Raw genomic sequence first — 14,627 nt, 5'->3', positions numbered from 1 at the left:
GTTTGAAAAGCAGAGGAGTTCTCCTGTTTCTTTTTGGTCCAGATCATTGCTCCCCATTACAGTACCAGAGCACTTCTGACAACATCTTTTGATGATCCATCTTTACAGGGAGACAAGGTGGGGGGAGGGTGGGGGTTGAGGGGGGAAATGCTTTTCCTTTAGTCAAAATGACTTCTCATTCAATGGGCAAAACCCTTAACAATAGTGAATCTCTCCTACATTTTTAAAATAGGTATTAAACAGCCTTGAAAAGCAAAGGCATAATACATCCCTGGGCTTTTGAGTTAATCTCACTAACAATAATCATTGCATCAAGATATTGTTAAAGCACCCTCTCAGAGGATGATGCCGACTGCAGTTCATTTCTGTAAATAATCTGGGGAAGCATCCCATGCTTGCTTTATTTCCCTCCAAATTGTTCCCGATCATCCAAGGTTCCTGAGATACACAAGCAGATTTTTGCCAATACAATTCTGACTCACAGGGGTTCTCACAAGTACCTATGTATAATATCTTAACAAATGCATGCAAATATCCAGCCAAAACTACATCTTAACATACTTTTCAAGTTCTCGAGAAATACAACTAGTACTGATACAAAATAAAATCTGTGTACCATCTCTTTCATTTATTCAGAAAGCACCATAGAATGGTTGGGTTGGAAGGGACCTTAAAGATCATCTAGTCCAAAACCCCCTATCCTGGGCAGGGATGCCACTCACTAGACCAGGTTGCTCAAAGCCCTGTGCAATCTGGCCTCGAACACCGCCAGGGACAGGGCATCCACAACTTTCTCTTCAGGGCAACCTCCTTCAGTACCTTGCCACCCTCACAGTAAAGAATTTCTTCCTAACATCTAATCTAAGTGTCTCCTTGTTTTAAAAACACACAGATACACCATCCTATAAGTATCCATCTGCATAAAAAGTCTCTCTATAAGTCCTCTTTAAGTACTGGAAAGCCACAACAAGGTCTATTCAGAGTCTTTTCTTCTCCAGGTAGAACAACTCCAGTTCTCTCAGACTGTCTTCATAGAGGAGGTGCTCCAGCCCTCTGGTCATCTTCACGGCCCTCCTCTGGACTTCTTCCAACAAGTCCATGTCTTTCTTGTACTGAGGACTCCAGACCTGGACATAGGTTTCACAAGATCAGAGCTGAGGGGCAGAACAACCTCCCTCAACCTGCTGGCCTCACTTCTCTTGAGGCAGCCCAGGATGCAGTTGGCTCTCTGGGCTGCAAGCACACACTGCTGGCTCATGTCCAGCTTTTCATCCACGAGAACCCCCACATCCTTCTCCACAGGGCGGCTCTCAATGAGTTCTTCTCTGGTCTGTACTCATGTCTGGGATTGCCCTGACCCAAGTGCAGCACTTTGCATTTGGACTTGTTGAAACTCAAGAGGTTCTCATGGGCCCACTTCTCAAGTTTGTCCAGGTTCCTCTGGACAGCACCCCATCCTTCAGGAGTGTCAACTGTACCGTTCAGCTTTGTCTCATCTGCAAACCTGCTGAGGGTGCACTTGATCTCACTATGTCAATGATAAATTTACTGAAGAGACAGAGCCCTGAGGGACATCCCTCGGGACCAGTCTCTGCCTGAACATAGAGTCATTGACCACAAGTCTCTGGCTGCACCCATCCAGCCAATTATTTATTCACTGAATAGTCCACCCTTCAATTTGTATTTCTCCAATCTGAAGATAAGGATGTCATGTGGGACCGTCACAGAGGCCTTAAGAAATTTAGGTAGATGACATAGGTTGGTCTTCCCTTGTTGATATTGCAGTCAATTCCTTTGTATTCCAGGTGACAACATGGGCATCAGTGGAGAATGTTTAAGTAAACAATTGACTCCTCTTGGTCAGAACTTATATATGCCTCTGGAATATCCAGGTCTGTAAGCCAGAGGTGTCTAATTTTTCTGGGTGGGTAACCTAGACCACACAGTTCTTGGGCAAAACCAGAACAACTAAAGACTCATGTTCAAAGAGACCTCTGGAGATCACCTAATCCAACCCTGCTGCTCAGGAGGGTCAACAAAGCAGCTGCTCAAGGTCTGGCTGTAGGCCTTTGAGTAGCTTCAAGGACAGAGAGCTCACTGTCCTTCTGAGCAGCCTGTTCTACAGTCTGATCATCCTCATTAGGCAACAATTTTTCTCATATCTGTCTCAACCTCTGTTCTTTACCCATTACACAATGGGTGAGGAACACAGTACACACGAACACAGAAGGAAGCTACTCACAGGCTGGATTTGCTGTTTCCATAGATTGTGTCTATAACTGAGCCATGTCTGACTTTTAAGTTTGAAATTCACCCATCTTATATATTTGTTTCCAAAGAAACAGGAGGATACACTTAATCCTTAGGTATGCTTGACAAATGATCCCTACCTAGACCTAACTCCAGGTTCTGAAGGTCCCAAGAAATGATCCAAAAGAAAACCTAAGGAAGATTCTTTTTCATTCTCCTGAGGAAAGAAAGAAGAATTACACACTCATTGGAAATGGGAAATTCTAGAAGTGATAGAATGGAAAGAGGTACACGTGGAATTGTACAGAAAAGTTTTAATCTCCAGAATCTTGTTCTAGCTGCAACACAGGTCAGCTTCAGGGAAAAAAATACCACAAATAAGGCTATTGTCATCAGTACTTATAACTAAAGCATATAAAAGTTTAAAAATATCATAGTCAATTTGTAGGACAGCTAAAAGCTATCAAAAAAACTAATACCCAGAATACATGGAAGCCACCAGTTTTCCATCATTCTACCTCAAACAGCAGGAAAGAACAGAAGTACATCCCAGCCTCCTGTGTCCTTTCTACCTTCAGGCTACCAAGAAAAGCAAAGGCAGAAAGTCTAAAATACAGCTCCCGTGGACTTTGTGAGAAAGAGAAATAGGAAGGAAGAGGTGCACATGAAACATTCTGCCCACCAGATGCAGACAATTCATCTAAAGGAGAATGCTGTTTGGTTTCGAAAGAAAATTACTTCTTTCAGCAAGGAACACAGAGTGACACAGTTCTGCAGCCCTAGGAAATGCCAAGATCACTTCAAAAACAGACTTTCACAAAAATTATTTGCAGCATGTCATCCTCTCTCTACACTTGAATGGAAAACTTGTACCTGTGGAAAGCATCAAGAGATGCAAGTAATACACATAGCATGCAAGTCTTGAGTAAAGGCTAGAACCCAAGGGTACTGAAGCTCTAAACATGAAATCCGTTCTGTTAAAACTGAGGGCAACAGGCTCAGTTGAAACACTCTTTCTCTGGGTTTGCTGGTTTTTATTCAGGGTTCTACAGTTCTAATCCTCTGAACTGTGCACTAAATACATTCTTCCCATTTAATTTTCAACAGTTATGTGTATGTATACATATACAAAATCTGAGGTCTTGGGCTTTTTCCTGCTTCAACAATTACAGAAATTAAACAATTGTATCAACAATTTATTTACTGAGGTCTTGAACTGAGGATCTCTGAACAAATTTACTTTTTAAGCACTGAACCGCTTCTCAGATAACAGCTGGTGAATACAAGCATGAAAAGGCTACCCTACTGCCTTACTAGGCCATTTTTGCTTAACTCTATTGACATTCTCCTTGATAATTATTATAAAATAAGACTCCACATGGATACAGTATAGTAACTGAGAACAATTTAAAAATCACAGTGTTAGGAAAAAACTCTACAAAAAAGCTACTAATAAACACTGCTAACGATGTTTTAAAGCAGTAACCCATCTTTGCCAGCAACTAAAAGGCAGGATTCAAACTCACAGTAAACTCACAAAGTCAGCAACTCCTCTGAAGTACTAAGTAATTTCAAACCTTATTATAATAGGATTGACTTGCAAAACTCCAAATTAAAGAGGCATGAAGCAAATTAAACTGATTTTAAAATGTTCTAAAATGCATTTGCTTAAATCCAGAAGCCTTTACATGACCACTAGTGTTTTCATTAGGATTTAAAAAAAAAAAAAAGCAAAAAAAAAAGCATGTTTCAGGACTTTGTACTGACCATAGCAGTGAAGAACGAAATGATCTCATAAATGCCTTCTAACTTTAACATCTATTATTGTAAGAATTGTCGTCATTACCTTGAGTTTAGCTATAAAGAGGTCATGTCCAAGTTAGCCTCTTCACTACAACATTTACAGCTGAATAATCTGACCCTAGTTGTTTTCAAAGAGATTTTTTCTGTCTAGCAAATATTCATAGAAATAACAAAAAAAATAGCATGTGTTTTGAGTCACATTAAAGCTCTGAGCAGTCCCTAAACTACAAGAAGTCCTGTGAAAGACTTTAATAGCACGGCTGCTCTTTCCAGAGCATGTTTTGCAGTAACTACGTTAAGCTTAAAAGGGACAAAAAGTAACCTAACTTTTCATTTACACAGTTTGACACAGTGGTGCCGACTAAAAGACAGCATTTGTTCCTAAAAATTTTAATAAAAAGCAACATAAGATGATTCAACATCTTGCAAGTTAACTTCTTTTCAGAGTTTACTTACTCAAACTTTCTGTTTACAGTCAGCCTTGCTGGTCTCAGGGCACAGTTTCACATTGCACTACTCCTAATCAAGCCATTTCCAAACCTTGTCCTTCCTATTAGTATACTATCTTATTTGTACTGACAAAATCATCAGTGGGAATAACTATACTAAATTTTAAGCTACATCACCTAAATTACCACATTTATAGTAGGACTGGACCTACAGGTGTACTGTAAAACTTTAAGAGAATCTGAGAGGAATCAGAAAACTGGCCATTTTAATATGGAATGACACTCATGTGAGTTAAGGTTACCAATTTCAGATGAAATCAACAACAACGCTGGGCTCCAAGAATACACATTCTTAATTATTAGCTTGATTTTATCAGTTTAGTGTGGTAGGAAACAAGAATTCATTCAATCCAAAACAAATGTAGACAAAAGTCACAGCATATCACCAATCACTGAACCTGTGTTCAGTGTTGTTCTGATGCACACCTCGAAGGAACTATAATAAAGGATCAAATTAGCGGACACAGGGATAAGTACCACACATCCACTTATCATCAGTGGGGCTTTTGTGAAGGTAAAGTCCTCTAAAGGAAGTACACATATGGAAGAGGAGATACTCCTCATATAGTCTGTGGTTTCCAAAAGGCTTTTGAAAGGTTCCTCTTAGAAGTCTTTCAGGACAACAATCTAACTATTGCAAAAAATAAATATGTGACTAAAAGAGAGAGTGAATGGCCCATTCTCACAGCAGAAGGAAATCACCAGGAGTTCTGTAGGAACTGGAACTACAACACTCATATTTCACGAATAAGTAACCTGAGTAAAAGGGTGAGCAGTAAAACAAGGTTTCTGGATATGATTTTAACTTATTCTGGGTAACAAAGACAAGGGCATCCTGAAAAATTGTAAAGATCAAGCAAGTAGACTACAGAATGGTGCACGAAATTCGGGGTATGAAAATGTGAAGAGAAATGGGAACTATGCTAATCTAATATGTACTATGATGAGCTTGAGGCTGACCATTATCTCTCAGGAATGCAGTCTTGGTGTTGTGAAAAACTGCTCTGTATAAACCTCAGTTGAATACTTATTAGATATAAAAATCAAAGCAAATGTTTAGAGCATTCCTATGAGGAAAGGAGGGGAACATTACTCCACCACAGAAGTTTGAGCCATGTACAAGCTTGAGGTTGTACATACCTTGAGTATGATGTACTGTCCTAGTCCCCACCTCTCAAAGAGGGGTAACTAGAAAACATTCGATTAAGGTGAACAAGGGTCATCAAACATATGAGAAGATTTATGTCCAGAATATAAGCTACAAATCTTCCAGCTGGGAGAGAGTCAAGTGCAAGGACAGGTAATGGAAGGCTGTGAAAAACCTAAGTGACAGCCAGGATAGACAGAACTGAATGTTTACTGCCTCTTCCAGTAGAGGAAATAAGGATCATCAAGTAACATCAGAAAGCTGATTATTTGCAGTGTGGGCAGCCAAGCTGGTGACCTCCTTACCATAGGATGGTACAGATGCTATAATAAAAGAGTCACTGAACTGAAAACCACTGGAAACAAGGAGAATGTGCAAAGGAAGCAGCATTTATGCTTGTCCCGTTATTCCTTCCTTAAGGCATACACTTCTGTAATACCACATAAAAAAAGACACCTGACCTGACCCAGTATATCCATTCTTTTGTTTCTAAAGAAAAAAGGGTATTTGAAACTTTATTGGTAAGCCTCTGCAGAAGCCACAATCCTTGCAAATATTCTAGTTTCAAATAGTTCATCCAGCAAACCAAGATAAAGGAATCTTCTGAATTTAAAATGCTCGTAAGCAATTTTCTGTAAAAGGGAAATACTAAGTGAAAATCTGAAAACACCTCCTCAATCTTCTTAATTGTACAATTATTTAAAAACTGGTGCAGACACTAATCTTTTTGCTCGGGAAAGAAATTAAGTGCCTATTTTGGGCCTCTCCCTGTTCTTAGTATGTTCTAGCCAGCATGACTCCCCTCACCACGAAATGGAGACATGGATGTCTGGTCCTGGCTAATAACTGAGGGAAAGGCCTACAGACCCCACAGTGGGAGAAGGTAGCACTGCAGGGTGCAAGGATGTAGCAGAAGCCTAGTTTATACTTATTCAAATTGCTGCAGGTCTGAACCCTTCTTCACAGGCATGAGTTTGAAGAACAAATTAAAAAAAAAAAACCAAACCTCTACGACAAGCAACCAACCAAAACAAAATAAACCAACCAACCACTAAAAAACCTACGGAATCACTGTTGATTCCATTCTTTGCCATTTACCTTGCTCGTCTCTCAAAATTCCTGCTCCCCCTGCAAGAATGGCTTAGCTGCTCATGAGACCATAACTGAATCATCACACTTCACTACTGAATATATCAGGTTAGATAGCACCAATTTGAATTCTCTAATACATAGCCTGTATATCCTGATAGTTTAGTATCATCTATGTGAATAAGGAAGATACCCTTGCAGCAAATATTAACTGAAGAAGGTGTGTAATAAAACTTAGGACACAGTTTACATAAGCTTCCATAACAAAGGTTGAATTTTTATAAATAGAAACTACTTTATTTTCATGTGCATGCAGTGAAAGTAAAGTTCTTGTAATACCTTGGTCTTCAGCTTGCCACAAAAAGCTCTTCAGAGTTAAGTGTTCTGGACAGTCTTGAAACTACTCAACTAATCTCTAACAAAGGACTATTAATTTTATTTTACTGCTAGGAAGCTACAGTGCTCATAGTAACATTACAATAGTTAAAAAACTCCAGGAAATTATAGGGGGTTTTTTTTCCCCCCAAATAACAGAGCAGTTTGGATAACTATCCAAATGCTTTGTTTTGAAAAATATTTTTAGAGATAATTGCTAGGCATTACTAGTAACATCTCATAACTTTTGCCCCTTCTTCAAACGTTTCTCAAAAAAACCCCTACTGCTTCAAAATAGCAATATAGTAAAAAAACTATCAAAATAGTGTTAAGCATCACCATTACATTGTATTCTGCCTTCTAACAGTTACCTAATAAGCCGTATTTTTCTGAACTTAAAATGGTTTAAGTCAACCATGGTACACTCAGTCTCTCAGTACCTCAAAAATCTCAATTTGTACGTAAGAACAGTTCTTAAATGCATAACTGCATTTCACTGACTCTCCTCCCACTTCCTGACACAATGATGAAAGGCTATATTAACAGGAAAGGATAAGCATACACACATACGAGCACAAAATGCTTATATTCACAGATATCAAGTTTTCACACTCATGCTTATCCACCACAGCAGCAATGAGCATGGCATCCTGTGGTTTTATCCTGTCCTTTACCAGCATCCTGTACTTTATCCTCTATTACCAAATACCAAAATACTGTGAAATACTTTTGGAGTAAGGTTAATGAGATTTCAGTGAGCTGTGGCCAAGAACAGGCATCACAATTAACCCACTCCAACCAATCTTATCTCACACCAGAGGATTAGAAGCAGCACAGAAGAATTTTACCAGGAGTGGAAGCAGCATCTCCCCCAGCTGCCGTGGGGTAGAAATGCTCATTATTTCATTACAGATAAAACAGAAGAATCACTCCCTGTGTTCTCTGCACTGGCTTGAGTCACATCTAAGTTGCAGACTCACTGTTTGTCCTTAGAGAGCCAAATAAACTTTACAGCCTCCTTTCCCCTACTTCCAAGTTAAAGCAGAGGATTAATATAAATCTCTGAAAACAGCCTCAAGATATACTGATGAAAAGTGCACCAAAAAATTACACAGAAACCTTCACATATACAGTACTACATAGAGAGATCCAGTATAGTGGGCAGGTATACAGAAAAACAGGGTTCTTAATACAGAAGATCTTTCTCAGGTCTTCTACTCAAGGTTTTGAAAGTGGGTGTCAAGTACTGGCTACCTATAGAAGTATGCAAAAAAACCCACTGCTTCAGAACAGCATTACAGTAAAAATTTAACAAAGTAATATTAAGTGTCAACATTACATTATAGTCCCCCTTTTAATGGTCACCTAGTAAGCTGTATTTTTGAAATATTTCTGCATTCTGCCCAGCCTCAAAGCAAAAAGGTTGGTCTAGAACCAGAGCTCTCAAACTGCCTATGCTACTTCCTAGAGGCATGGCATCTTCAAAGATTAGCAGGGAATCGCATCTTTTAGCCAGATTTTTTAAAGGTTTTCTTTGTATTGACCCAGTGCTCTTCAAGAAAATTTTACTACATTTTAAACAGAAACACTTGAGAGGGGAGAATGCAAGGGAAGAAGATAAAAGAGCAACAGGACAACATATAGCCAGGGCTCCCCAACAACAGCAAGACCCACCCCACCCCCCCAAAAAAGCTAAACATAAACAACCAACTAAAAACAAACAAACAAAAAACCCCACACACACTCTGTATGGATCTCTATTACAATGAAAGTACACTGAACAGCTTTTATCCATTTCATATAATTACTTTTTCCTACATACAAAAATGCAGCAGATCTTTTTTCTTTTTTTTTTTTATCTTTTCTACAGCAGGTGTTTCTATTCTTACACTTGCAGAAGGAAGATCTATGTTCCAAGCAGAATAGCTCCTACAGCCTCTTTTCTATCAGAGACTGCAAACTTTTATTAACGGTATCCCTGCATTCACAGCTGTTATTCTTTGGGGGGTTTGAACTATTTTCAACATCTTTTTGTTCAAGTTACTGTAAAAGACTCAGAACAGAGACATTTATTCTTTCCAGCAACTTTGTAATACGTTATGAATACCTAATGCCCTAAAACAGAATAATTTATTTAATGCAGACCTAAATAAACTAAAAACAATGGATAAAATGAAAAACTTTCAGATAGATGCACTTAACTACAAAGCACATCAGAACCTATGACCACCTGTTTCAGCACAGCTTTATGAGTCTCAATTCAGCAGCACAGGTGGAAGTCAAAAACTACACAAAGTTCAGCAAACACATCAGCGTTGTGCAACAACTTGCAAATTATCCAACTAAACTCATTCACCTCTTGCTCTCCATTTCCTTTCTAGATTCTGACATTTAATCTACACAAACCTTCACTGAAATTGGTTCAAAGCAAGTCCAACAATAGGAAGATACTTTGATGGGCACTCCTCCACCACAAATTGCTGAGAAAAAACATCTTTTCTTCAACTCTTGCAATTAAGTTTTTGAAAGACAACTTAAAAATTCCCATTGCAGAAAATACCTTCTCATTAAGAAGTGAATCTGCACCAGAATAACTTTTTAGCAATCATATTTTTTGTTCCCAATTGAGAGCAGTCCTTGCAATAGTTTTCCTCGCAGTAATTAGGTTAAATTTATACCAGTATTTTCCCAAAACAGAGGTGATCCAGAAAAAAATATGAAATTCTTCTAGTAATAAAACGCATATACACACATATATGTTCTCAAGATACCAGTCAAGGATAAACAATACAGCAGTTTCACTGTCACCTGAAGCCATCACCACCACTGAAAGGATCAATCTTCTTCCCTCACTGTCACATCCTGCACCACCCCAAGCATCCATAAAGTCCTACCCAGAAACTAACACACATTAAAAGTAAGACTGAAAGAAAAAAAAAAAAAAAAAAAAGCCAAAAATTAAACTCAGCTAAAACAAGCTTATTCCAGTCACCCACACTGTTTGGGTGCCCTATTTGGCACAAGGGAGGGTGAGAAATAAGACTTACTCAGTTAGAGCACTACTACCTTGATGCAGTTATGAAACTGCAGCCCAAGACACAACACTGAACAATTAACCTTTTATAAGTGCCTTATTAGCTCTAGAGTGAACACCGAGGAGGTAAAGTCATCGGGAAAAATGCAGTTTAAAAAGTCAATTATCTGCTTGTTTGGTTTATCAAAGCTGAGGTAATGAAATCATAGGACAGTTCACAGGGTGACTAGCACACCACAGCAAAACCCTCCCAAATATTAGTACCAACCCCTACTGCAAGTTGCAGCAACAATTTGTATGGACTTTCTCAGAATGCCTGGAGAAGGCAGGTTTAGACACTCAGGAAATAAAGGAAGCTCAAATTTTACTCAGGACTTTTGAGACACAAATCATGCTGTTCTTCCCAACAGTAGAACTGAAAAGGCCTTTCAGAAGTTTATTAAAGAAGCACTAACAGCAAAATCTTAATGGCTCTCCTACTAAAAATCTGATATTAGGTAACACATTTTGAGTTTCCTCCATATAGTAAAGCAATATAGACATAGCCTCACTCTCCAATCTTCACTACAGCAAAAACAAACACTGAGTTTTTGGGGGTTTTATTTATTCTATGAGCATTTACTACAAAACTACAGTACAGAACAAATCCTAGAATGTTACAGGCCATCAGCAATTCCCAGATTTTTGCTGTTCCTCCACTGGCACTCTACTGTATCACGTACCAGCAATCCATGGCAGTGCATTTGTAGAAGGCAACTGCAAGCACCGAAGGCTCGACTTCCCCACTAAAAGCATTTCACTCTTGCTTCAGACTAGCTCTAGTCTGCTCTTACAAAACTATGTGGCTGAAGCTCATCTTCCAACCTAGTTTTTACCAAAAAAGGAATCTGGTCTGTGTCTTCTGGATGCTCTGCTTTGCATTGCAAAAAGGGTCTTGAAGCAAGGAGGACAGGCATCTGCTCTGCTTCAAAAGTTCCCTCTGACCTGCTCTTTTCACTGCTTACAGGCTCCCCTCCAGCTGGAGCTGAAACAGCTCACCTGTCCAGCTGCACTTCACCAAGTCCACCGAGGGCCACAAAGGCTGGGTTCTCTAGCATAGGCAGGGCAAAACACAGTTCCACAACAAAAATGTTAGTTAGTTCTACACACAGAGAGCAGAGGTCTTGGCAGAGCTTATTCAATTTGACCCAGTACTGTGCCCCTCTGGTTGGAAACCCTGCCCCAAACGAGCATAAAAATAAACATCTCATATCAACATCCAGATATTCCTGCTCACTAAAGGATTCAGGAACTAGCAGTGCTGGAAGACTTCAAGACACAGGCCTTCTCTCAGCTTCTGAAATGTGTGGTTTGGCTTTGTCTTGGTTTGTTGGTTTTTCTAAACTAGTGAATTACTCTGAAAACATAAAGTCATGGCTAAACAATCCATACTTTGCATCATTACAAGGTTTTAATTTATTCTTGAAATCTGGTTCAAATGCCAGGACAGGTATGGTTGAATTAATACAAAAAGCCGTGAGAGGGTATTTTGCTGGAAATGAGCCGGCCAAGAGCCACACACTTAAACAACTCAAACAACACAATATTCTACTACTTAGCAGACTTACTTAGTGAGATCTTACTTAATAGATCAACATTAGTTCCCAGTGTTGATCTGCACAACACCTCAACTCTTCATTTAAAAACAGTCTACAGAACAGAACTCACTCAGGAGACTGCAGGCACACTATTAATCTATATGTTAAAAATTGGACCATATTCACATTTTAAAATCCATTAAGACAATTATGAGGCAGAACCATTCATTGCTATGCCTGATAATTTTCACTTAGTTGATTCATTTTTTTTGTACCAACAGCATAATAAAATTTATCTTTTGTTTTGGAAAGTATGGTTTGATACAACCTTGTAAGAATCTAGCACTAACTGCAGAACAATATGCAACAGGCCTTCCATACTGTGGAGGATGCTGGCTAGAGGGAAAGAAATTATTAATGTTTAATGGCAGGCCTATTTAAAAACTGAGTAAAATCTATATAGCCATATTCCAAAGTCAAGTTTTCATTTCCTGCCATTCTGTAAGGATATCTGAAAATCAAATATGTAAGGTGAGTAAAGTGTTTCCAAGTTTGACAGCATTTCTACAGCTTTTCCTGCTTCTGTCAGCCCCTTGAAACTGAAGTTAACATCACTCAGTGTCCCTGCTGGCCATACCATTCTGCACAGCGTCTCAAGTAAGTCACAACCATTTTCCCAAGAAGTAGCTCCTAAGAACTACAGAGGAATTAAAGCATTATGCAAGAGAAAGAGCGATTTTCTCCCCCACTGCCTCCCACCCTTCACCAGAACAAAAATAAAATAAAAATATTGAGTTTTGGAGAAAGGTTACAGAAGTAATCTTCTCTCTCAGATCCCCTGCTCCTTAAATACAACCCAAAGATTACAAAAGATCTTCAACAGTAACACCTCTCTCTTGCAACAGTCAGGACACAGAAAGATGAGGCAGAGAAACCTTTCTTTTCAGCAGAAAGAGCTAACTCCTCAGCCAGACAACAAGTAGTATCTGGAGGGCAGAGACCAATCCTCCAAAGAGGCCCTGTCAGAAGCCACATCTGTCAGCAATCAAGACTGTGGATAGCTATTATTTAGCACCAAAACATTTGTTGTCTTACTCCCTAACAGAAAGTACAGGATTAAGATTTCATTGCTGAGTATTTCTTTTACATATAAAACTAAGTTAAGGAGAACCTGGCAAGCCATTTAAAATGGCATCAAAACCACCAGATACTGAAGGTAAAAAGATGCAGGGAGCAAAAGGGATTTTTCACAGATTTCAAGGCACAAGTGTTCTTAAGAGGTCTGTAGGTTTCAGCGATGAGAATCACACCAAGCATCCCCGTTTTACTCAGCGTTTACTATCCCGCTTTTAAATACCATTTCTACAGCTTCTTTAATCTCAAAACTGCAGTTAAAAATGTGTTCCTGCACACCCCATATACCAAAACGCCTTCTCCTTCCAAGAATAGAGGGATGCAGTAAAGACAAAGAGGAAAATTACTTTGGAAATGAAATTCTGAACTATTAGGAGAAACTTTCTAACACGGCTCGGTGACACAAAGCATCACCCCGAAGGGTGGAAGAGAAATGTAACCCTTCGGACATTTAACCGCGACTTGTAGCGGGAAAAAATTAAATCTTCTTTTCACACTCGCTGTGACCTTATGGCACATAAAAGCAGAGCTCGGTAACTTTTCCTCTCTGGCCTCAACTCAATAGCTTATTCTCTTCTCCATGGCTAAAATTTAGGTCACCCGCCCTGAAACACTCCGGGAAGGCAGGGAGGAAAACCCAAGCCCCAAACAAAGCCCCGGACCCCGGCGCAGCGATGACTCTGCAGGAGCAGCGGCGCGGAGCCGGGCGGGCTCGGGGGGGCGGCCCCTCGGACCCCCCGGGCACCGCTCGATGGCTGACGGCGAACACCCCGCGGGGCCGCCGCCCCCCGCCCGCCGCATCCGGGGGTCGCGGGGCCGGGCCGGGCCGGCCGGACGCCCCGGCCGGGGCGGCCCCGCCGCGGGCCCGGCCCGGCCCCGCTAAGCCACGGCGGGCGGGCGGGCGGAGCGGGCGAGGAGGAGCCCGGCCGTGCCCGGGGCCGGGCCGCTCACCGGCGTGCTGGTCCCGTGGCCACAGGTAGTAGGTGGCGGGGATGACGATGAGCCCCACGAAGCTGGTGAGGAAGTAGAAGAACGTGTTGCCGCTGTCGTCGTACTGAAACTGCTGCCCCGCCATGGCCGCGCCGGCCGCCCGGCCCCGCCGCCGCTGCTGCTGCTGCTGCTACCGGCGGCCCCCCGGTGTCGCCGCCCCGGGGCCGATCCAGCCGCTCCGGGATCCCGCGAGATCCCACGCTCCCGCTCCCCCGCCCCTTCCCGGGCCAGAAGGAGACGTGTCACTGCTCAGCCACCATAGCTGAGACTGAGGCGTCACGGGCCCGCCCGCCCGCAGCATTCCCCCGGCCGCTGGTTGGCTCGTCGAAAAGCCCCTCCCTTCAGGATCGGGGAATCCATCGCGGAATCCCACGATGGGGAAGGCTGCGAGGGAGCGCAGTGGGGCACCTGGTCCGGCCGCCCTGCTCAAACAGGGCCGACCTGGAGCACATGTCACAGAATCGTTCGGGTTGGAAGGGACCTCTGGAGATCATTCAGTCCAACTCCCTGCCAAGGCAGGGTCACCTAGAACAGGTGGCACAGGAACTCATCCAGGTGGGTTTGGAATGTCTCCAGAGAGGGAGACTCCACGACCTCCCTGAGCAGCCTGTTCCAGTGCTCTGCTACCTTCAGTGTAAAGAAATTCTTCCTTAAGTTGAGGTGAAACTTTCTGTTTATGGCTGTTGCTCCTTGTCCTGTCGCTGCGCATCATCCTCTTG

General features: G+C 41.5%; 1 protein-coding gene across 1 annotated transcript in view; it reads right to left on the bottom strand.

Annotated features, from left to right (window-relative positions):
* SEC63 (SEC63 homolog, protein translocation regulator) overlaps window positions 1-14,063 on the bottom strand; it is a 59,132-nt gene extending 45,069 nt beyond the window's left edge. The window contains exon 1 of the mRNA XM_032682971.1: window positions 13,870-14,063. Within this exon, the coding sequence (XP_032538862.1) occupies window positions 13,870-13,993 (124 nt within the window). The 5' untranslated portion in view covers window positions 13,994-14,063. The remainder of the gene's footprint in view (window positions 1-13,869) is intronic.
* Window positions 14,064-14,627: the final 564 nt, after the last annotated feature.

The sequence above is a fragment of the Chiroxiphia lanceolata genome, chromosome 3 (assembly GCF_009829145.1).
Source record: "Chiroxiphia lanceolata isolate bChiLan1 chromosome 3, bChiLan1.pri, whole genome shotgun sequence".
NCBI lineage: Eukaryota > Metazoa > Chordata > Aves > Passeriformes > Pipridae > Chiroxiphia > Chiroxiphia lanceolata.
Note: the sequence above shows the minus strand (reverse complement) of the source record. Positions and strands in the feature narration are given on the sequence as shown.